Here is a 23,911-nt window from a genome sequence, read left to right as displayed (position 1 = left end):
TCCTCCTCCTTCTTCAGTTTCTTCATTTTCTTCTTCATCTTCTCCTCCTCCTTCTTCTTTTTCTTCATCCTCTTCTCCTCACTCTCCTCCTTTTTCTTCATCTCTTTCTTCTTTTTCTTCATCTTCTTCTTCTCATCATCCTTCATCTTCTTTTTCTTCTTCTTCGTCTCCTCCTCCTTGTTTTTCTTCTTCTTTTCCTCTGATTACTGTATAAATGTTTTGGTTTGGTTTTAATATAATATTTATCTGCGATTAATCAAACGTATCATCCCTTTACCTGCTCAACATCACATATATTCGTCATGATGTTACAAAAATGATCATTTATGCACAAATTCACTTCTTCTAATGACTTACAGATTTATTCATTCTGTCATTTTTACCCTTAAACACAGCAAAGGGTCCAATTTTTATCTAACTCATCAAAAATAACCAACAGGAGCTGTTTGATGTCAGTCATCTGCAGCTGGTTCGTCACACAGTGGATATGATGATGTTTACCTGTTGAACTCTGACCTCTACCAGTTCACCTCAGCCCAGGTGAATATGATGAAACTGATGATTTAAAACCACACAGCCAGAATATGAGTGATATCAGCCGTTTCAGTGACAATCATTTTCTTCTTTTTAACATTTGTGTATTTATTTATTTATTAATTACATTTATTTCTTTTTATTTTCTGAGATTGAAGGTGTGTGGAGATGATGGTGTTTTCTGAATAAAAACTACAAAGAAAACAAAAACAAAACAAAACACTGAATTACTGTTTATTCAGTGGATCTGAGCTCATCAACAGTGAGTAAAGGGTTAAATGTTATTAAACTCTAGTTAAGATGAATGTGATGATAAAAACAAACCATCATCCGACTGTTATGTGAGAGGAAGTGAAACTGGAGCCTCAGCAGCATCCGATGCAACTCCGACTCACTGCGCATGCCCAGCATCCAAGACGACGCTGACGCAAAAAATAGGAAACGAAAGTTAGAGCGGCAGCTTTCAGCAGACAGCCGCATAAAAGAGGTCCACCTGGGGACAGCGGGTGTGAACAGAGCCGGGTCAGGGGGTCAGGAGGTCGGATCAGTGTCAGTCTGACAGCCGGAGCGGGATCTGGACCCGGGAGTCCACATGGAACCAGGGACCACCAGGGACCGGCAGGAAAGTTCAGAGGGAGGAAGAGGGAGCAGCCCAGTCCAGGTCTGGGACACCGGTAACAGCAGCAGCATCACCAGCACTATTATTATTATTATTATTAGCATTATTATTAGTATTATTATTATTATTATTATTATTATTATTATTATCATAATTATTATTATTAGTGTTATTATTATTATTATTATTATTATTATTATTATTATTATCATAATTATTATTATTATTATTAGCATCATCATCATCATCATCATTATTATTATTATTATTATTATCATAATTATTATTATTAGTGTTATTATTATTATTATTATTAGCATTATTATTATTATTATTATTATTATTATTATTATTATTATTATTATTATCATAATTATTATTATTATTATTATTATTATTATTAGTATTATTATTATTATTGTCATAATTATTATTATTAGTATTATTATTAGCATTATTATTATTATTATTATTAGTAGTAGTAGTAGTAGTAGTAGTATTATCAGTAGTAGTAGTAGTAGTAGTAGTAGTAGTATCAGTAGTAGTAGTATTATCAGTAGTAGTAGTAGTAGTAGTAGTAGTAGTAGTATTATCAGTAGTAGTAGTATTATCAGTAGTAGTAGTAGTAGTAGTAGTAGTAGTAGTAGTAGTATTATCAGTAGTAGTAGTATTATCAGTAGTAGTAGTAGTAGTAGTATTATCAGTAGTAGTAGTAGTAGTAGTAGTAGTAGTAGTAGTATTATCAGTAGTAGTAGTAGTAGTAGTAGTAGTAGTAGTAGTAGTATCAGTAGTAGTAGTATTATCAGTAGTAGTAGTAGTAGTAGTAGTATTATCAGTAGTAGTAGTAGTAGTAGTAGTAGTAGTGGTCTAAATTGTGTTTTTTTTCATATTTGTTAACTGTTGTTAAATTATGAATATATTTTTCTTTAAAAAGCAGATTTTGACTGTAAATAACCATATTATTATTATTATTATTATTATTATTATTATTATTATTATTAGTCATAATGGTTGAACTCGTTATCAGGGGTGAATACTTGTTTTTCTCATATTCTTTGGTTATTGTGAAATTATACATATATTTCCATTAAAACAGTAGATTTTAACCACTGTAAACATTATTATTATTATTGTTATTATTATTATTATTATCAGTCATAATAGTCTATGGTATTGTAGATGTTAATAGTGAATCATCATTATCACCGTTAAACTTTAATTGAATCCTCTTTTACCAGTAATCCGAGCTGAAACTGAACCTGTGATTTCCTGTTTTCGGTCTGTCCTTACTCAGTCTAAAAATGCACAACTCTGCCATCTAATGGATTTAAGATGCAGCTTCTGTTCATCAGTTATTCATCACATTAACTTGACTCATACAGTTAATCTACTTGGACTCTTAACGTCAACTATTTTTATATTTATAATGATGATTTATCTAGAATTTTGTAGTCGGTGCATCATGAGTCTGGTTCTTCTTTTACATTTTTTTGAATTTATCTGTTTCTATAACTGATAATTTTGCTTCGTATCTTTCATATTTGTTTGTTTACCTACTTTACTAGTTTCAGCTACTTCCTGTAGCCTTCATCAGAAGCATCACAGGCAGGAAGTACCTGAAACTAGTAAAGCAGGTTAACAAACAAACAACCACCCCTGTCTGATAGAAGATTTACCTCTAATAGTTATATGTGGAAGACAGTCGAACCTTTCCTACACTAGCTTCATATCTGTATTGTTATCTTTTGCACAACCTCACAGATCTTTTTCCTAAACACTACGATGGCACTTTTGGATAATTTTTTAATATTTGACAGTACAAGGACTACATGTAAACCCTTTAATTTTACATTTTTTCCCATTATACTGCTCTCTACGCCTAATTTTCTTTGTGTTTTTTTAAAAACCTGTAACAGTAAAAAGAATAATGTGTCATAGAATGATATGTAAGAAAAGTAGTTTTTTATTAAGTACATCAGCCATTGAATGTTTTTGCTGCAGGTTTTATTGTGAAAATATAATTTCATTTGCGTTAAGACTTTTGACAGAATGAGACAAAATCTGCTCCGAGTTTGAAATATTTTCCCTGATGAGTCAGAAAAGTCAGAATATGATTATTTATATAAATATTTATACCTATTTTGACTCGACTTTACTTGGAAAATGCACAGATGAATCATTCACAAATGTCACAACAAATATTCAACAAAATTAGCATAAAAACAAAAATGTTAAGGACTCAGGCTGATTTTGTGATTCTGATTAAATGTATAGTCGCACTTTGAATGAAAAATATGAGTGATTCTGTTCATTCCTCATGAACTGAACTTTCTGTTTTGTAAAATCCAGATGCTGTAAATGTCACATTATTCTGAACGCAGTCTTTTCTTTTTCTTTTCAGAGTTTCATCTAAAACCTGAGGTGCTTCTGCTGTCAGTTTACTGTCGATAAAACCCTTCATTTAGTTTATCTATTATTTTTTCCAAACTGGACTTGACGGTTACACATTTGTCAAGATGTCGCCTCCATCCAGACTGGATCCACTTTTAGAGTCGTTTGACTTCAAACTTGTTTGTGATAAATGTTCCGTCAAAGACAAGGAGATCACGTACAGACTGAAGGCGGTTCAACACCAGTGTGGACGCAGCGTCCTGCTCTGTCGAGGCCGAGGTCGGACCGTCTGGAGGCCCATCAAACGTCGACCCCCCTTCCCGAACCCGAGCCAGTACCTGGTTTGTTGGCATTTTGTGGAGGACCAGGGCTGCACCCAGCATAAGAATCGCTGCTTTTACGCCCGGAGCGAGGAGGAGGCGTCGGTGTGGACGTTTCAGAAGCGTCAGGGCTTGGACCACGAGGAACTGTGTCGACTAGTCGCCAGGTTGGACGGAGGAGGATCTGCTTCTGCTCAAAGCACCGAGGCCAAACCGTCGGACCTCCTACCGACTCTAGATCTGAAAGCTGTATGTGATGTTTGCTCTGTTAAGCAGAAAGAAGTAACCTACGCCGTTCGGTCCGTCAGTCACAAATGCAACAGAAATCTCCTTCTCGCTAAAGACAAAGCGTCGAACCAGTGGAGGCCTGTGTCCGACCGACCCACATGTGTCCGGATGGGTCCAAACGTCCTCTACGAAGTTTGTCGATACTTCATAGAGGATTTAGGATGCAGGCAACATGGAGACAACTGTACGTTTGCCCGAAGCCAGGAGGAGGCCACGGTTTGGAACTACATCAGAGACAGAAACCTGAACATCGTGGAACTCCTCCGACTCATCGGCGAGTCCGAAGCGACACAGAAAACTCCAGAAGACGAAGCCAAACGCATCCTCCAACACTTCCCCGGTGAGTTCATGGAGCTGTGTAAAGTCTGCTTCCAGGGTCGGCCTCCAAAGCTGGCGGTGAAAAAGTGGAACGACACCTGCTCAGCAGACGCCGCCCACCTGTGGGAGCCGGTGTTGGTCCACCACCAATCAGACAACAGGAAACACGTCTACAACCAGGTGAGGCCGCCGCCCGCCAACGGCCCGCCCAAATACTGCAGCCACGTCCGGGAGGGGAAGCCCTGTTGGCACGGCGCCAGCCACTGCGGCTCCGCCCAGAGCCAGGTGGAGATGGAGGTGTGGCTGGCGGAGCAGGCGGGGCTTCCCGTTCGCTGTCTTCTCCTTCAGATGGGCGGAGCTGGGCGGGCGGAGTCCAAGCCGGTCACCATGTATTGCAAAGTGTGTCTCCTCGTCCTGTCGTCTCCAGAGAGCTTCTACAAACACTGCTCGTCTTTGGAGCATGCCCAGTTACTGTCTGAGGACACGAGTGTCCGCTGGAGAGGCCGCCGGCCGCCGCACGACCGCCGCGCCGAGTTCTGGATGTGTGACAGGTACGAAACACTCAGGCTGACAAGAACATGGAGGACTGAGTCCAACATCAGTTCCAGTTCTGTCAGTAACTGAACAGTGTTGTGGGAAAACTGTTCAGACTCAGAAGGCCAGAAGTGTCGTTATTAGAACTTTCCTCCCATCACGGTCTGTTGAAGATGTTTCTGCAGCTTTAATATGAGCAGAGTTGAGGAATTTTCACCTTTTTACATTTACATTTACATTTATGCATTTGGCAGATGCTTTTTTCTAAAGTGAATTACAGGGAAACAACAAAAATAAAAGAAAAATACAAGAATCGATTAAAAACACAAAACAGCTGTCCACTTAAAACAGTGTCGTACAGAAGAATAAACAGCAAAATAAAAGACTAAAATACAAGAACAGATTAAAAAGACAGAAAAGCAGCTGCACACTTAAAAACAGTGAAGTAAAAAATACCAAGTAAAAACAACAGAATAGACATGATAACACATTTAAACCTCTTTAACCTCCTCAGACCCAGCTATGGGTTTTCTGACAACAGTTTCACAGCTTTATACAAAAAAAACATCATGTGTGCGTAGTTGAAAACCCTCGGCCTGACTTAGTGCACGCCAAAGATTTTGCACGGACAGACGGACGAACGGACGACCGACTGATGACAGTACCCTTCAGCCAGTGTGACCAAGGGTAAAACTGTCCAGTGCAGAGGACAGTCCATAAGAATATTAAAGAAATGCAAAAAACAAAACAAAAAACTGTTGCATCACAATGTTTCTAATATAGGCAATTATTTCATTTAAACAAAGCCAAAACTTGTACTTTCCTGGGTCTCAGGAGGTTAATACCTTTTTGTTTTTGAAGAATGAGATGACGTTAAGTTGACGTGCTTCTTGAGATGCAGTTCACTGAGTCCAAACTAGAGCCCGACCGATTAATCAGCCGGCCGATTAATCAGGCCGATTATAGCGTATCACCAATTAATAAACATCGGCCAATATGTAGCCGATATATGAAGTTTTTTTTGCTGCACGGAGATTCTGTCACTCACTGCTCATGTGTGTGTGTGTGTGTGTGTGTGTGTGCTGCCCAGAGAATAAGAGGAACAGTAAAGTGTGTTAGTTTCACTTTCACTCCTGCTCAGACAATGACACTTTCACCCCCACACACAAACAATCACATAATCATAATCCCCCCCCCCCCCCCCCCCCCCCCCCGCCTTATGAAGTATTCACCCCCCCACACACCCCCATGTCCATGCACTTCCTGTCTCCCTTACAGTTTCATTCTGCAGACAGGCCTGGGTGTTAATAGTGTAGGGGAGACCGGGGACAGTTGTAACACAGGTCAGTTGTAACTCTTGCAGTTGCTCCAATCAGGAACAACTTAGGACTGACCTAATTCACTCTGCACATGCTCAGTTTAGTCCTTAGTCCACATGGGCAGTTGTAGTGCTGTGAGGCAGACACGTCCACATTTGAGTGAAAACAGAATTTTGTGCTCAGTCAGATTTTTACTCTAATTATTTTTGTGATTGCATAGTTTGTGTTTGAAAGTTGTGTCAATTATATTTGTGATAAACACAGATTTATGCAACTGTTTATCCACCTGTCCACAATGATCAAATATCAGATTATTATATCCTGTGTAGATCAGTGTTCTTATTTCATATATCGGCTAATATCGGATATCGGCTGATATATTGGATATTGGCTTTTTTTAGCCCCCAGTATCGGTATCGGCCCCAAAAATCCCATATCGTTCAGGCTCTAGTCCAAACTATGAATCACAGCATCTTTAACACAAAAATGTCAAATGTTCGAGAAACACTCATGTATGTAAATGATGATCAAACACAAATCAAGTCAAAAAGGTGTGTGTGTTTTTATCTCAGATTCCACTCACTTTTACCTGTTTGACCTTTGACCTTTGAGCAGCCGCCGTGTCTGAGACATCCTAACATTTAAGTGGACGTTCTCGTCTTCCTGTCCATGTATTAGACACGTCCTTCATCTGTCTGGTCTGGTTTTTGTTTTGTTGTAGACCTAAGACCTGTGAATACGGGACCCAGTGTCCTAAGGCTCATTCACCTGAGGAGCTTCAGGAGTGGATGATGCGCGTGGCGGAGGTGAAGCAGATCCGACAGAACATCGAATCCCAGGGTCTGATGTGTTACAATGAAAAGCTGCTGGGGGAATACAGAAACAGCAGCAACGAAGTCTACATCGTGAGTATCCAGACGGTTGGATATCCAAACTACAGCTGCAGCTATCGACTCTATTTGTAATCGATTACACTATATATTATTTTCTTTGAGTCCATTAAATGATTGCTTGAACATGTGAAAAAAAATACTAAAAATATGAAAAGATTTGGTGGGTTGGGAGGATGGGGGTATTTACACAGTCCATTAAGACCAATAAGACGTTTAGTTTGATGTTTCTGGATAGAATGGAGCTCAAATAGAACCATGAATGGGTTAAATATGGAAATATACAAGTAATGACAGTAGATAGAGTCAGGGTTCCTACAGGTTTCTACAAATTAAAGTCTTTTTAAGAACTTTGTAAAATTTCTTTGAACAGAATTTAATGCCTATTTCATGGCCATACTGGCGAAAATTTGTGAGTCCTTGAATTTAGGAAAATGTATTTATTACCTCCAACACCTTGATTCCCATCATTCTGGGTCATTTCTCACTGGGGGCTGCAAAGTTAGCAATGATTGGTTCCTAATTTCCATGTACATTTACATTTATGCATTTGGCAGATGCTTTTTTCCAAAGCGACCTACAGGAGAAAACCAATCAAATCAATCAATCAAATTTTATTTATATAGCCCCAGATCACTACAAAAGTTCTCTCATGACACTTTCTATAAAGAGTAATAAAACCAGACTGAAGCCACTTTACAGAAACCCAACAGAATCCTCCAGGAGTAAACACTAGTGAGTGGAGACAGTGGAAGGAAAAACTACCTTTAACAGCAGAAACCTGGAGCAGAGCCAGACTCCTTATTTTAATTAACTAATTAATTAATTAATTAATTAATTTTTATATAAATTGTTGGGTTGAAATGGGTGTAAATGAGTCGGCTACCATTGCTTTCATTGCATTCATTTATTTCATTTTGAACAGATGTCAGAACATGTGGATGATGTCAGCGTCTCCTGTGATGAAGATTTAACTGTGAGCTGTGACCAGATGGATGTGACGCAGAAGTGGAATTTCCACGTTGAAACAGAGGTACGATTTCCACCCATGTCAGTAAAAACCACTGTATGCTCTGTCTGTGTGGTTAACATCTGCCAAGAAACTACTGGTCAGATTCATTTACATTTTTTTATGTAGTTTCCTTGGGACAATGTCTAAAGAGTTTGTTCACAGTTTGGAGAAATTTAGATTTTGGAAATTTTGATGAATTTTTGAAACATTAAAAACAGGCTTTTACTTATAGTGGACCTCATTGTGATGGGTTATAACATGGAAATGATTACATCTATCAGTATAGTTACTATTGATCACTGATAGGAAGTCATATATGGACTTTCATCTAATTTATTGAAAATAACATCCACTTCTACCTGATAAACTGACAAAACCTGACAACCCCGCAAATTCAACTTACTGATTCTTGATAGAACATGTGGGGGACATTGGTCCTATTTTTATTAATGGTTTTTAAAGTTATATATATATATACACATACACACACACATACACCCTCACACACACACTGTTGTGGTTAAACATGGGTAGTGTGATCAGTGACTGGTGTCAGGTATACTTACAGTAATCTGCATAGGAACAGATAATACTGTCCGTTCTGTTCAGCAGAGGAATGAGTGCCTGGCATTTAACATGGTACTAGTGTTTTCACTTCTGTGAGCTCCAAGGACGCACGGAGGGCCATGAAACTGACAGTTACAAACAGGAATGTACATGATTTAGTCTAGCAAGTTAGACAGGAGATAGAGCAGAGCAACTAAGTCAAAGGTCAAACTGTTATTCACACACCAGAGAAGACTACGGAAGAATCAGAAAACATCCTATAATCCTAACACAAACACACTAAATATACCTAGTAAAACACACTAAATATACCTACTAAAACACACTAAATATACCTACTAAAACACACTAAATATACCTACTAAAACACACTAAATATACCTACTAAAACACACTAAATATACCTAGTAAAACACACTAAATATACCTAGTAAAACACACTAAATATACCTAGTAAAACACACTAAATATACCTACTAAAACACACTAAATATACCTAGTAAAACACACTAAATATACCAACTAACACACTAAATATACCTACTAAAACACACTAAATATACCTACTAAAACACACTAAATATACCTACTAAAACACACTAAATATACCTACTAAAACACACTAAATATACCTACTAAAACACACTAAATATACCAACTAACACACTAAATATACCTAGTAAAACACACTAAATATACCTAGTAAAACACACTAAATATACCTACTAAAACACACTAAATATACCTAGTAAAACACACTAAATATACCTAGTAAAACACACTAAATATACCTAGTAAAACACACTAAATATACCTACTAAAACACACTAAATATACCTACTAAAACACACTAAATATACCTAGTAAAACACACTAAATATACCTAGTAAAACACTATCGAACACAGTTACAACAGAAATTTGGACAGTATGTTCAAGACTTATCAATATAAGTAAAAGAAAAACAAATGTAGGTAAATAAGTGTAAAAAATATTGTTGTAATTATAATTATGTGGTTATTAGGTGGTTATAAATGTACACACACACACACATATGGAGCAGCTGTAACAATAATTTCCCCTGGGATGAATAAAGTATTAGAGTATGTATCAAATAAACTATGCTGATGACCAGACAGTCGTGTTTTCGAACCTTAAACCACACGTTGCTCATCTTCAGAGGCAGCTTGTGCATGTGGCGTTGCTGAAGCAGGAACCTGGAGCGTCCTTCTCGCTGGGTGACGTCCGTTCAAATCCTTGCTGCATCTACTCGTCAGGCCAGGCTTTCCTCCGCCCGGACGCGACCTATGACCTCAGCGTGACCTTCACGCCCTCCGTCCCGGGCCTGTATGAGCAGTGGCTGGTGCTGGACTTCGACGTGAGGCCGGTGCTGCTGACGAAGCTCCGGGTCAGAGCCGGGCAGCCGACGCCGGACGACGCAGAAGAACCCGCCGTGACCCGCGGAGCCGCTTCCAAAAACACCGAGCGCTGGCACCGAGGGAACAGGGCCGTCGTCCCCTGTTCGTCCCGGACCGAAGAACAGGAGGAGCTGCTGAAGGAGTACAAACCTCCGCTCGTCAGCTTCCAGTTCACATCCTCCTACAGCCGCCAAACGCCTCTGAACCAGAACAACTACAAGGACAGAATGCATCAGTTCCTGTACGGCGAGGAGCGAGCAGAAGACCAGGTCGTATCAAGGTACAAGTCACCAGCTGTACTGACTTTTACACAAGTGTTGTTTTCACAGTTAGAACTAGGGCTGTTAGAAAAGATCAGCTCTGCAATGTGTGGTGATATTTCAGTTCCCAATACTACATCGATATTAAAAAGTACTGTATCGATATTTTTAGGTATTTATTCAAATGCAGATATTGTGGAGGTTCATTTGAGTTTTTTGTTTTTCTTTTTTGTTTATATTTTATTTATTATTTTTTAACAGTGTTTTATTAAATAATGGTTCTTTGAATCCTCCTAAAAACATTTTTTACTGTCGGAGAGGCAGTTCCGTTGGAAACTAGAATTAGAAACATTTTGTGATATAACATTAGATCCTGTTGTGATTAAATAAAAATGTGTTTAGTATTTGTGCAGATTTCTGCTGTAATTCAATTCTTCCAGGAAATAATCTTTAAAAAAACCCCCCCAAAAAAATTGCCTTTTTAACAGTATCATGATATATCGTTTTGTGATCCTAGTATTGTGATTTGTATCATATCACCAGATTCTTGCTGATACACAGCCTTAGTTATAATGAGTGTTAACATCTGTTTCTCAGTCACTTTATCAAAATACAACAATAAAAAGAGGGGATTAATGCACACAACATAAACAACTCACAAAAATATATAACCTGTTGCACATAATCAGTGGTCTGACCTTTAATTAAAGCGTGTTTGTGCCGGTGAGTTTTCCTCCTGAAATGGATGAACATAGTTGTAGTTTTGTCATATTCAGTTGCAGGTAGGATGCCTCAGTTACGACTGTATCAGCTGTACTTAAAGTCACTTCTGTTGTTATGTCTGCTCTGACACGTTTGTGTAAAGGATGAAGAGTAGTGGTGACAACACACAGCCTTGGGGAACGCCAGTGGAAGAACACGGTTGTTCAGGCAGTTTACTTTAATGTAAGGATTGGAACCGATAAGAATTTAGCGATTCCAGTTCCATCATCAAAATCACATATTGATGCAATTCTCTATCATTGGATTATGGAATAAACTGTGGTGTAAACGGCTTTGTTTGCATTAACTCTTTCACGTCAAATATGCACAAACATTTTGGCATTGGATTGGAACAAACCTGCCAAAGGGTTCTAAAGGGGTAGTAAAAGGACCATGGTCATCATCTGAATGTAGTTCTAGGACATGAAGATTATTCATAAACAATAGGAAAGCAGGTTGACGGTGAAATGACGCTAACATGAACAGTATCGATAGAACCCTGAGGAGTTTAACATTAACGGCTGCGACAGAGGACGCCTTGCTGTAGACTCCAGAGGCACCACCCCCTTCACTAAGCAGCCAATCAGAGACGTTCCAACTAGTGCCATTTAATTGGATGCTGTGGTTAAATGTTTGTGCAGGTATTTAATCCTGTCGTAATGGAAGCTCTGCAACTGTTGTAAATAGTCTTCACCGGTGAAACCCAACCAGACTTCAGAGTCTTCTCAAACAAAATATGGAAATGACGTGTGATGTATTTGATGTGGTGATGTCGCAGAACCGGAACTGTTAAAGGTGCGGGAGACTTTCGTGAGCAATGTTTCCTCAGATCTGTCCATCCTCAGTCCTGTCCTCAGTTTCATTCGTCTGTCCGTCTGTCTGTCATTCCTCAGATGAATGTCTTCCATTACGGTGAACAGTTTCTTAGTTCCATCCACCAGAAACAGTCCATATGTTTACAAGCAGAGCCGGGAGGGAACTGGGACATCTGAGGAATTTTGCAGCAGCGTGACCATATGATATTATATGGATAAAAAAAACATGCACGGAAACGGCTGGAGGAGTACGCACAGAGGGAAGGGAGCTCCTGCCGTTTCCGCCTCGTGTCTGTTCCAGCTGCTGCTGTCAGACAGCGGAGTGGACCGGCATTTCCCACAATGCACGTCGAGACAAAATTCCGAAGATGCCCGAGTTCCCTCCCGGCTCTGAATGTAAACACATGGTCTGTTTGTGGTGGATGGAACTAAGAGACTGTTCACTGTAATGGAAGAGATGCAGCTGAGGAACGACAGACAGACGAACAGACGAATGAAACTGAGGATAGGACTGAGGACGGACAGATCTGAGGAAACACTGGTCACGAAAGTCTCCCACACCTTTAAGCAAACACATTAATGATTCCAAGGAACTGAGCTGCTGGGAATTCATTCTCTACCAGAACCTGTTCTCGATTCCCATCCCAGCCTCTACCTTCAGGGGTTCTGGACTCGGCTGTGACTCACCAAGCAGACGGCCTCACCATTTAACCATTTTGTTTCTTATTTTCTTCAGACTTAATGTTTGTGGAGAGATCACGACGATGGGCATGAATGTGTCGAATAAAACGGGTCCTGGAAGGGAGGTGGTCTGCGCCGTGCCGGTTCCATGTAACCTCACACCCGACACCCCAGAAGGCCTGGCTCTACGCCGGAGCGTCCAGTCAGCCCTGGTCGCCCTGCGGCCTTCGACCGGCCACGGCAGTAAAGTCTACGAAGCCAGCATCCTGCATGAGCAGACCATGGAGAACCAAATGTACCTGCAGCTGAGCAGAAGGTGCTGCTCCGACCTGGACATCCGGGCCGACAGAACCTACGAGATGGAGGTCCAGTTTCAGATGAACCGCCAAAGCTTCTGCACCATGCACAAGGCTGTGGACCTGCTTCCAGACACCAGGCGTGTGATGCCGGACCTCCAGAGCTGCAGCGTCCCTGTCAACGGCGTCCGCTGCGACGGGCTCAACGCCAAGCAGCAGTCGGCCGTTGACTTCATCACAGGAGATCCGATAAAACAGGCACTGGTGGCACCGCTGCTCATCTACGGACCCTTCGGAACCGGAAAAACCTTCACACTCGCTACAGCAGCCAGAGAGCTCTGCAGGAAGCCCGACAACAAAATACTGATATGCACGTACACTAACAGGTAACGCCCACCAATGGAGAGGTTACCATGGTAACACTTCCTTCAACAGATCCACATTTATTTATATGTAACTGCTAGTTTGTGTTGGCGCTTTAAAAAAAATGATGATCGGTGTATTCTGGATCAGTCTGTCCCTGATCTGAAGAATTTTATGTCATGTTTTGTATTGTTTTACTCACATGGATCTTCAGTGAAGGTGAATGTCAAACCTGGCTTTTAGCAGCGGTTAAATATTTACCCCTAAATCTATGATAAGTCACAGTAAACTGTCAGTTAATTACCCCTGGTGAATTTATAAAGCCATTGAACAGCGTAAAATCAGAGACTACACGTGTTTTTGTCCTGTTACATTTTTTACAACTACTTTATAGCCAAAAATAACCAAGTGGGTTCTTCAGTTTTGGATCAGAACTAAAACTCAGCCTTTAACCCTTTCATTCCCACTGGATCCAGTCACCATTTTGTGTTAAATGCATTAAAGTTTCTATAATTAAACATTTGTTAATATAGACATGTTATACCTTGTTATAAAGGTTAGATTCTTTGCAATTGAGTTGATAAGTTTATTTTACGGTGTTCCTGAACTACAAAGCCTAATTAGTGACAGAATCACCTGGATAGTGAGGGAAGTTATTGGGACTAGTCTTTGTAGTTCAGGTTGTGTTTTGTCCACATAATAAAAAACTAAATGTTGTGAAACTAGAGGTTTTCACCTTTAACTGGGTTTAATTTAGTCCCTGTGGTTCTTCAGTTGTAAGCTTTGAAATTTGGTAAATAGGAAAAAATTTAAAATTAGATGGAAGGAACAGATTAAACTGTAAATAAATACTGATTTGACTTTTATGGGAATAATTAAAGATATCTACTAATAGGAACATGTTCTTCATAACATATCGCAGTCGCACTAACGACAACATCCTCACAGTGTTTACGTTGTGTTGCTATGACAACCAGTTACTCTGAGCCATAAATCCAGTCCAGTAAAGTCAGGCTGAGCTGATCAAGCCTTTGATAATTAGTGGATCAGTAAAGGAATGGTTACCATGGTTACCATTGCTCTTTCACTAGTGTCGTTAAACTTCTGCCTCTGCTTTAGACCAATTTAACCATGAGGGTTTTTTTTTTATTTCCTGTCAGTTCTGCAGACCTGTACGTCCGTGAGCACTTCCATCCATTTATTGACGACAAACAATATCGAATAAAACCGATTCGAATAAAAGCAAACAGACAGGGGAACACGCTGTTCGCCACAGATGAGACCACTTTAAAATACTGTTTCCTCAACGAAAAGAAGGATTTTCTACTTCCACCGAAGGCCGTCCTGGATCAACACAACATTGTCATAACCACCACATTGATGGCACGACGCTTCCACGAGTTGAAGCTTCCAGACGGATATTTCAGCCACATCCTGATCGACGAAGCGTCTCAGATGCTGGAGTGCGAAGCCCTGATGCCGCTCGGTCTGGCCGGACCCGACACCAGGGTGGTTCTGGCCGGAGACCACATGCAAATGGGCCCTAAGCTTTTCTCAGTGGACGACCACGACCGATCCAATCACACGCTTCTTACTCGTTTGTTCCACTTCTATCAAGGCCAAACCTGTGAAACGGCGCAGAACAGCAGAATCATCTTCAGCGAAAACTATCGCTCGACTCAAGAGATCGTGGAATTCGTCTCGACTCATTTCTATGTCAGCGGCGATGTCATCAAAGCGAGCGCAGCTGTCCCGCCTCCTCCCGACGGCCACGCCCTCAAGTTCTTCCACGTGAGGGGGGAGTGCATCCTGGACAAGTGGTCTATGTCCTGGTACAACAAACAGGAGGTGGTCAGCGTGGTCGAAGCAGTGAAAGACATCCTCCAGACATGGCCGTCGACGTGGGGGGTTCAGGACCAAGGATCCATCTGTGTTCTGTCAGAGGGATGTCAGGTGAGGCCACACCCCCACGCTCATCTGTCCACAATTATCACAAGACTCAAACACAATCGACTTACATTAACACAAAATATAGAAAACACTCTTACTGGTGAATCAGTGAGCCTGTTCACATACACACTAGGACTCCGATCATTATCCGATTTCTGGAGTAGTCAGATTATTCAGGTGTTTGGTGCTGTGCATTATTTTTTCCGGCCTTTTTCTTCTTTCGACTTTGGTCTATTTTTTAGCGATAATTATGGAGAAATTTGACCTAGTCGATTACATTTCTCTAGGTTAACTATTTTTTTTGTCCTTAGTCGTATTTTTCTCATTTTTATGTTGAAACTTAATTGGTTTTGGTGCCAGTGGCGCTATATAGTCGAGCACCCGTGGGGCAGCTCGCTCTCTCTCTCTCTCCCCCTCCTCCAGCGGTGCCAGCGTCCAGAGCGTGCATGTCGAGGTGTTCATCCGCTCCACTCCACTCTGCTCCACTCCACTCCGCTCCACTCCACTCTGCTCCACTCCACTCCGCTCCACTCCACTCTGCTCCACTATGCTCCACTCCACTCCACTCTGCTCCACTCCACTCTGCTCCACTCCACTCTGCTCCACGCCACTCCACTCCACTCCACTCCACTCTGCTCCACTCCACTCCACTCCGCTCCACTCCACTCCACTCCACTCTGCTCCACTCCACTCTGCTCCACTCCACGCCACTCCACTCCACTCCACTCCACTCCGCTCCACTCCACTCCACTCTGCTCCACTCCACTCCACTCCACTCCGCTCCACTCCACTCCACTCTGCTCCACTCCACTCCACTCCGCTCCACTCCACTCCACTCCACTCCACTCTGCTCCACTCCACTCTGCTCCACTCCACTCTGCTCCACTCCACTATGCTCCACTCCACTCCACTCTGCTCCACTATGCTCCACTCCACTCCACTATGCTCCACTCTGCTCCACTCCACTCCGCTCCACTCCACTCTGCTCCACTATGCTCCACTCCACTCCACTCTGCTCCACTCCACTCTGCTCCACTCCACTCTGCTCCACTCCACGCCACTCCACTCCACTCCACTCCACTCTGCTCCACTCCACTCCACTCCGCTCCACTCCACTCCACTCCACTCTGCTCCACTCCACTCTGCTCCACTCCACGCCACTCCACTCCACTCCACTCCACTCCACTCTGCTCCACTCCACTCCACTCCACTCCGCTCCACTCCACTCCACTCCACTCCACTCCACTCTGCTCCACTCCACTCTGCTCCACTCCACTCTGCTCCACTCCACTATGCTCCACTCCACTCCACTATGCTCCACTATGCTCCACTCCACTCCACTATGCTCCACTCCACTCCACTCCACTCCACTCCATGCAAGTTGCTGCATGCCAGCGTGGCTTTTTGTCAGCCTTTTGTTTGCTTTTGCTCTTTGTTTGGCCAGGTGGATCTGGACGTCCTGTTTTCGCTTTTCTTTCATTAGGACTTATTTTGTGGTTTGTTTTTTGATAGGGTAGCAGTGCGCTGGCAGCTCCTACGGCCCTGTATGGGGTTGGCCTGTCCAGCGCACCGTCCTTATGTTTGTTTTGCTGGTCCACTCTGGTCTTTTCTTTTGTTACTTTGGGCACAGGGTCTAAAAGGGGTTTGGATTCTGCAGTTAAAAGCAGCTTGTTTTCAACAAAAGAAGTGAATCAACGAATAACGAAACAAAAAATAAATCAAACAGAATAAAATATGTTCTTTTGAATTACACTTTTGACTCCGGTGTCCTTTGTAAATATGTTTCACCTTCGGGTTGTAACACAGGTGATCATGTAAACAGGATAATCTGATTATGAGAAATCTGATTAATACACTTGGATTTCTCCTCAATACTCCGATATCATCCTGCATCTATACAGGTTAATCTGAGTTATTTGATTCTTTTATGTCTGTGCATGTGTAAACACAATTAAAATTGTAGAAAATGGAAGTTATGTTGTCTAAGGAGAGCAGCAGACAATAACAGGAAGTTTGAGTCTACTGTCATTACTTACATACGTACGCCGAAAGAAATCTGATAATGGACCGGAGCATCTAAACGAGGGTTTTCAATGATCACATTTCTGAAGTGAATATAAATGCTTCAGATCTGATTATTATAAGTATCTGATTAATAACAGTTTTTGGATTTTTATAGTCATGTAAACAGGCTCAGTGTTGTAGAAGATGGCGGTGTTTCCACATTCACTCTGGAGCTTCTGAACGTCCAAATATGGTCATATCTGATGACCATGAAAAGATGAAGAACTGTATTTTACACCAATAATTGACATGTATTGCTAGGATAAGTGGCTCAACAGCTATTAAACAGTTTAGATCAGTAGATGTTTTTTTTGTCGCTGGTCTTTGTGGGTTAAATGCAATAATCCAGGAACATATAGATAAACAATTCATATTATTTGGAGTTTAAATGGTTAAGGAAGTGTGAGAATGTCAAAGATGTCAGAGATGTTGATATTTTCTTGTTTTTTTTTTGTTTGGTTGTTTTTTTCACTTACAGGTTCGACAAATCAGAGCAGCGCTTTCGAAGGAAGGCCTGAGTAAAGTCAGAGTTCAGAATCTGGCAAATGTACAAGGTAATGTACAATTATACTCACGTAGTAGATTGTGTCTCATTTAAATCAGAGCTCATTGTGATATGTAACTTGATATCAGTAAGTTTGATGATAAATGTCAAATTCTTTCTTATTTTAAAATTGAAGAATCAGATGGCTTTTCTCTTGTGAAATTATTTGTAAAAAAAACTAAATAAGTGAGAAATCATGTAAAGAATAATGACAGAAAAGTTGAAATGAGATGAAAGTGACCTAAAAAGAAACGAGATGCAAAAACAACCCAAGAATCAACACAGCATAAATAACAAAAGCAGTAAAAACTAGTAATAAAACCAGTGAAAATGACAAAAAAAAGCATAACTAGAAAAGCGCTTGGAGAGCGCAGACTACCGCCAAGGCAGATCAGTCGCCACCAAAATTTAACCATTTCTTCCTTGTGCCAGTATCAACATTTCCTGAAATTTTCATCCAAATCCGTCCATAACTTTTAGAGTTATCTTGCACATGGACAGACAGGCAGACAGACCAACGCTGGCAAAAACAGAACCTCCTTGGCGGAGGTAAAAAAAAATGCTTGTGCAACAAGACAAACCATCACTACAGCCTCCGATTTAGTGCTTTTTTATGTAACCCTCAGGGCTCTAATGGGAATTTTCTTGATATCTACACACTTCTTTAAATTTACCTTTTGAAGATACTTTCCTAATTTTGTCCTAGTTCACTGTAGAAAAGGATAATTCAGCCCAAAACCCTGAAAATCTGAAGACAGATTTGTGAGTCTGTTCAAATCTCTTGTGTAAACACAACTTCACTCTTGTGCATGAAGTGTTTTGTGGGTGAAATATGTTTAACGAAGTCTGAGCTTCACAAAGTTCGTGGAATATATGAATAAAATAATAGGTAAGTGTAGAAAACATGTCTGAAATTAAATATTGTAATACCGTCTTTTGAGCATAAATGTCCATTTTCATCAAATGTAAAATAAATGAGACTGAATAACAGATAAACATTCATTAGATGTGTGTAAATGACAACACTAATACTAATCACATAATATTTCCAATATTTTCATCTTGAATATTGATTTTTTTTTTTTTCTTGATGCCGTGCAGTAAAACTCGTGTCCATCCCACAGAGGGGGCGTCTCATGTTGAACAGGTCTATATGGTCTATTTCTGTCCTGTCTCTCCTCATTCCTCTATACATTAAACTGGAATAGGGCGGGCCTTAGTGATTCCAGAGTGCCTATTGGTTGGTAAAAGTAGACAGATGAGGGATTCAACCCATTATGTTGATTAGGTTTAGTTTATGGACAAAGGACTGATCCAATTCCGTACAGTAAGAGGTGAAGATATGTGTGTATTGATCTGTGATTGGCTTTAACTCCTGCTGTCAATCACATGGACATCAATGGCGTGTGTAACAGAAACATCAGATTCTTTGTTCACTTTTCTACGGTGTAAAATGACAAAAATACAAATAAAACAGGGAAACCATGGTGAAAAACCTCAGATCAAATCTTGGCTTTTACACGGTCTGTCAACGTCAAGCAAAAACCTGGGAGGGAGTTTTAAGTCTGCACTTGAAGTCGAACAGTTGAAGCGCTCTAGATGACCTTATTTTTATATTATTGAAAATATCATGTGATGTAATCACACAGGCATGAGCTAGACCAGGGGTGTCAAACATGTGGCCCGTGGGTCCAATCTGGCCCATGGGATGAACTTGGATAGTGTAAAAATTACACTGAAGATACAATCAACCAAGAGTGTTGAACTAGTTTTAGTTCAAGTTCCACATACAGACCATTGTGATCTCAAGGAAAATAATCACAGAATGACCTCTACATAATGACTCCAAATTTTCTTCTTGGTTTAATGTGGAAAAAATATCATGTTATGCCGATGAATAATGACAACTTAAAAATGTTCTTCTTGTTATAGTGCAGAAATAACATAAAAACATTAAATTATGAAAATATTTACATGAACAAATTATCCTTTAACAATAAAAGGAGAATAACCTGAGATGTCTCAAGAAAATTCAGTGCAATTTTAACAATATTCTGGTTGTTACTAAATGTTTTGTGCCTTTGTAGATCTGATCCATCATGCACATGTATAAGTTAAGGGATAATATTGTTAAAATTGCACTTATTTTTCTTAAGAAATTTCAGTTTTTTCAGGTTATTCACATCTTTTTTGTTTGGATAGTTTGTAAATGTAAATATTTTCAAAATTTAATGTTTTTGATTTTTTTTGTTTTGTTTCTTTTGCACTAAAACAAAGACAAAAAATAGAAGTTGTCATTATTTATAAGTTATTATTGTTTTTGGTCCGGCCCACTTGAGGTTACATTGGCCTGAATGTGGAACTGAACTACAATGAGTTTGACACCCCTGATCTAGACCGTTAAGGGTTATAGTGAAATCAATCTCATTTTAATTATAAAATGTTTATGTGAAGATAATTATGGTTGTGGTTTCATCATCCATCCCGGTTCACATGTTGACTTTTCCTCATGGTTTAACAGGCAGACAGTTCAGGAGCATCATCATCACCTCCGTTCACACCCGCGACAGCCTGGAAACCTCTCACCTGCCCGGTCTGGAGCTGTTCAACGACGCCCGTGTGCTGAACACCGCCATGACTCGAGCTCAGTCGTTGGTGGTCGCGGTCGGCGACGCCATCGCGCTCTGCTGCTTCGGCAAATGCTCACAGATCTGGAAGAACTTCATTGACCACTGCATCAACAATCACAGCGCCAACCCGCAGTATTTCACCAAAGACTTCTTTGAAAAAGAAGTTGCAGAAATGGCGAAGTTTCAAAAGTGTGAACCTGTGGAAGAAAATAGCATTTTAACTGATGCCATTCTGCAAGAGTTAAAGGCTGGTTATGAAGCGTTTACAGCAGAGTGTGGTTCAGCAGAAGATGGCTTCGATTCCAAAGCTTCGAACTCCAGTCCATCGTATGACAGCACTGAACCTGACCCAGAAGCTTTAGCGTTAGTTACAAAACAACCACGGATGTTCAAGCATGGAACACTGGTCAGAGAGACATACAATCAAGGCTACGTCATCCCATTCGACAGTCCCAACACACGCATCAGGGTGAAGGGGAGGCGGAGCCTGGGAAGGGCATTCACCGGAGACGAGGTCATCGTACAGACAGCGACCGTGGTCAGCATCACCAAGGAGGATGAATCTGCACGGGTCCTCGTGTGCACATTGGAGGATGTAGATCACAGCAAACCGAGTCAAAACTATGATGACAAGTACATCAGACGGATGATGGTGCCCATCACAAAATCTGACCCGAAGATCCGCATCCTGATCAGCAAGAGGAACCGCAACGTCATTCCAATATGGGAGCAAACTGATGGATACTGGTCAATTGTAGCGTCTGAACCTCTTAACGAAAGCCTCAAACAGAATAATGTGTTTCTGGTGCAAGTGATTGGCTGGAGAGAAGACTGTTTCTGTCCATTGGGCAAGGTGATAGACATTCTTCCAGCTGGACCATCTTTGGACAATGGACTCAGACTTCTGAATAAAGAATTTAAAGTCACATCTACATATACGCCACTCACCGGTTTTTCCACAGAGGACGAGGACAAGTCCCTCAGGAAAAACATGCGTGAGGTTACAACTTTCACCATCGATCCAGAAGTTGCTGAAGACCTGGATGATGCCATCAGCGTCAGAGAAGATAGAGACCATTATGAGGTGGGAGTCCACATCGCAGACGTGTCGAGCTTCGTGACTCACGGTGGGAAATTAGATGAAGATGCAAAACACCGCGGTACAACATATTACAGCGGTAGCAGCGGTGAAAAACCCAAAGATATGTTTCCTCCCAAGTTAATCAAGGAACACTTCAGCCTTCTGCCAAACAAGGACCGCAGGGTGGTTTCACTGTTGTTCAGAGTTGACAAAAAAACATACGAAGTCGAAGGAGAACCCAAGTTCCAGCTTTCAACAATTAGATCAGACAGGAAACTGTCATATAAGGAAGCAGAGAAAATAATCACCACAGGACGCAAAGAGAACCCAAACTTTGACCCAGTAGAATGCTGTGTCATGATCGCTTATCGTTTTGCAAAAGCTCAACGGAAGAGAAGGCTTAAGAACTGGGTTTACGCTCAACCAGATGAAGATCGACGGCCAGGGCAGCGCAAAGCCCATCTGATGATCGAAGAGCTCAATGTGTCGTTCAATGTCCAGACATCCAAGAAACTGACCAGATCCACAAAAACAAGGAGTTTGGCACCTCTCCGCTGCCAGAAACGACCGGATGTCGACAAGGTTGAAGAATTCAGACAGAAATGTGCAGAACTCATACCAGTGTCTTTTTGTGTGTGGAATGAAGTTGACTGTGATGAAGAAGACACAACCTGTGAGAAGTTCCACATTCTCCCCAAGGTTTGGGAAGACATCCAAAGAGCCGCAAGAGACAATGATATCGACAAAATGGTGGACCTGGTTGCTGCAGATGACATCCACCCTCAGCTTATTCCGCTCACTAATCAGTTCAGAAAGTGCTCAAATAAAGCTTATGTCATCCGCTCCAACTCGTCGGAGGATGCGAAGGTTGGACACTACTCACTGAAAGTGAACCCTTACACTTACGCATCTTCGCCAATTCGCAGGTACATGGACGTCGTTCTGCAGAGGCTTCTACACTCTGTCATATGTGAGAAGAATGTCCCATACACAACAATGCAGATTACATCTCTGTGCAACCCCTTCGAGCAGAAGATGAAGGACGCCAGTGAGTATGAAAAAAAGGCTGAAAAAATATCATACGCAGTGAGCATGAGGAAACAGAACGTGCCAAAACTAGCCTTTGTGGTAAATGCAGAGCCGGACACAGAGAGCTTTTTGGTGGCGTTTCCTTTTAACAAGAACGTCTTTCCAGAGAATGTTCCAGTCATGTACAGAGATTTGCAACTGGAGGATCAACCACTTTATGATGAGGACAAGCACTGCATCACACTCCTATGGAGGAGGAGGATCTACGCAGCAAACAAAGAAGAGTTCCACCAACAGCTGAAAACACCTCCAGACTGTGGCCCACGCATTGAACTTCCAGGACAAATGTGGAAGTCAACCATTGAAGCAATTAAGAAAGAAACATGGGATGATGCAAAGAAGCTCATACTATCTGCAGAGACTAAGCCAGTGTTGCCTCAAACCCAGATCAACTCATGTCCTTCTGAGCAGGAGGAGGGAGAGGAGGAGGAGCATGAGGTTGACATCAGTCTCCTGTTGCGACCAGGCGACACCCTTCAGGTCCAAATGACATCTGAGTTAAAGAGGGCTTACCTGATACCTGCAATTCAGTTGGTCAACATCACACCAAAGTTTGAGGTCTGTGTGGAACACGTCCACAACCCCATCACCTGCTTCTCACAGCCTGCTGATAATCATTCAAAGCTATACTATCGGAGTCCGGAGGACTATGTGAACATCTGGAAACCCCTGTGTAAGATGGAATCTGCCTTTTCTGCGGTCCGTGAAGGCAACAGCATCATCATCGAAGACCTGGTGGTGAAATTCAGTCATCAGGAAGACACGCTGACGGGAAGCTTCTTCTTACCGCAAACGCGGATCGAGGAGTGGGCCATCGAATGCAACCTTTCAAAGTGTTTATTGTGCGTACGAAAAAGAGGCCTGGACCTGATTTCAACTCTGGAAGAGTCACATCCTGCTCTGGTGGACCCTGACAAATTCACATGGGTGGCTCATGGAGTCACAACACAAGACAAGGAGAAGAAAAGCCCTTCAGACTCTGGACGTACGGTGAATTTCTACATCAACTATCTACCGATGAAAAACATCCCTGACTGTATCTACAAGAGCAACACAAGTTTCACTGTTGAAATCATCCCGAAGATGCTTCCAAACATGTAAGTCCACATTTCACTCACCCCCATCTACGCTTTACACTGATTTCATGACACTATTTAAGCTTCCAGT

General features: G+C 41.4%; 1 protein-coding gene across 2 annotated transcripts in view; it reads left to right on the top strand.

Moving 5' to 3' along the window:
- Positions 1–973: 973 nt before the first annotated feature.
- Positions 974–23,911, top strand: part of LOC115419861 (helicase with zinc finger domain 2-like) — a 40,077-nt gene continuing 17,139 nt past the window's right edge. Inside the window, exons 1-9 of one of the 2 annotated variants that reach the window (XM_030134915.1) lie at positions 974–1,195; positions 3,555–5,021; positions 7,045–7,228; positions 8,139–8,246; positions 9,972–10,489; positions 12,783–13,409; positions 14,547–15,339; positions 17,879–17,954; positions 20,466–23,841. In XM_030134915.1, coding sequence (XP_029990775.1) covers positions 3,670–5,021; positions 7,045–7,228; positions 8,139–8,246; positions 9,972–10,489; positions 12,783–13,409; positions 14,547–15,339; positions 17,879–17,954; positions 20,466–23,841 — 7,034 coding nt within the window. In that variant the 5' untranslated portion in view covers positions 974–1,195; positions 3,555–3,669. Of the gene's footprint in view, positions 1,209–3,554; positions 5,022–7,044; positions 7,229–8,138; positions 8,247–9,971; positions 10,490–12,782; positions 13,410–14,546; positions 15,340–17,878; positions 17,955–20,465; positions 23,842–23,911 lie in introns of both variants that reach the window. The other variant, XM_030134916.1, reaches the window with a different exon arrangement.

The sequence above is a fragment of the Sphaeramia orbicularis genome, chromosome 5 (genome assembly GCF_902148855.1).
Source record: "Sphaeramia orbicularis chromosome 5, fSphaOr1.1, whole genome shotgun sequence".
NCBI lineage: Eukaryota > Metazoa > Chordata > Actinopteri > Kurtiformes > Apogonidae > Sphaeramia > Sphaeramia orbicularis.
This window is presented reverse-complemented; position numbering and strand designations above follow the sequence as displayed.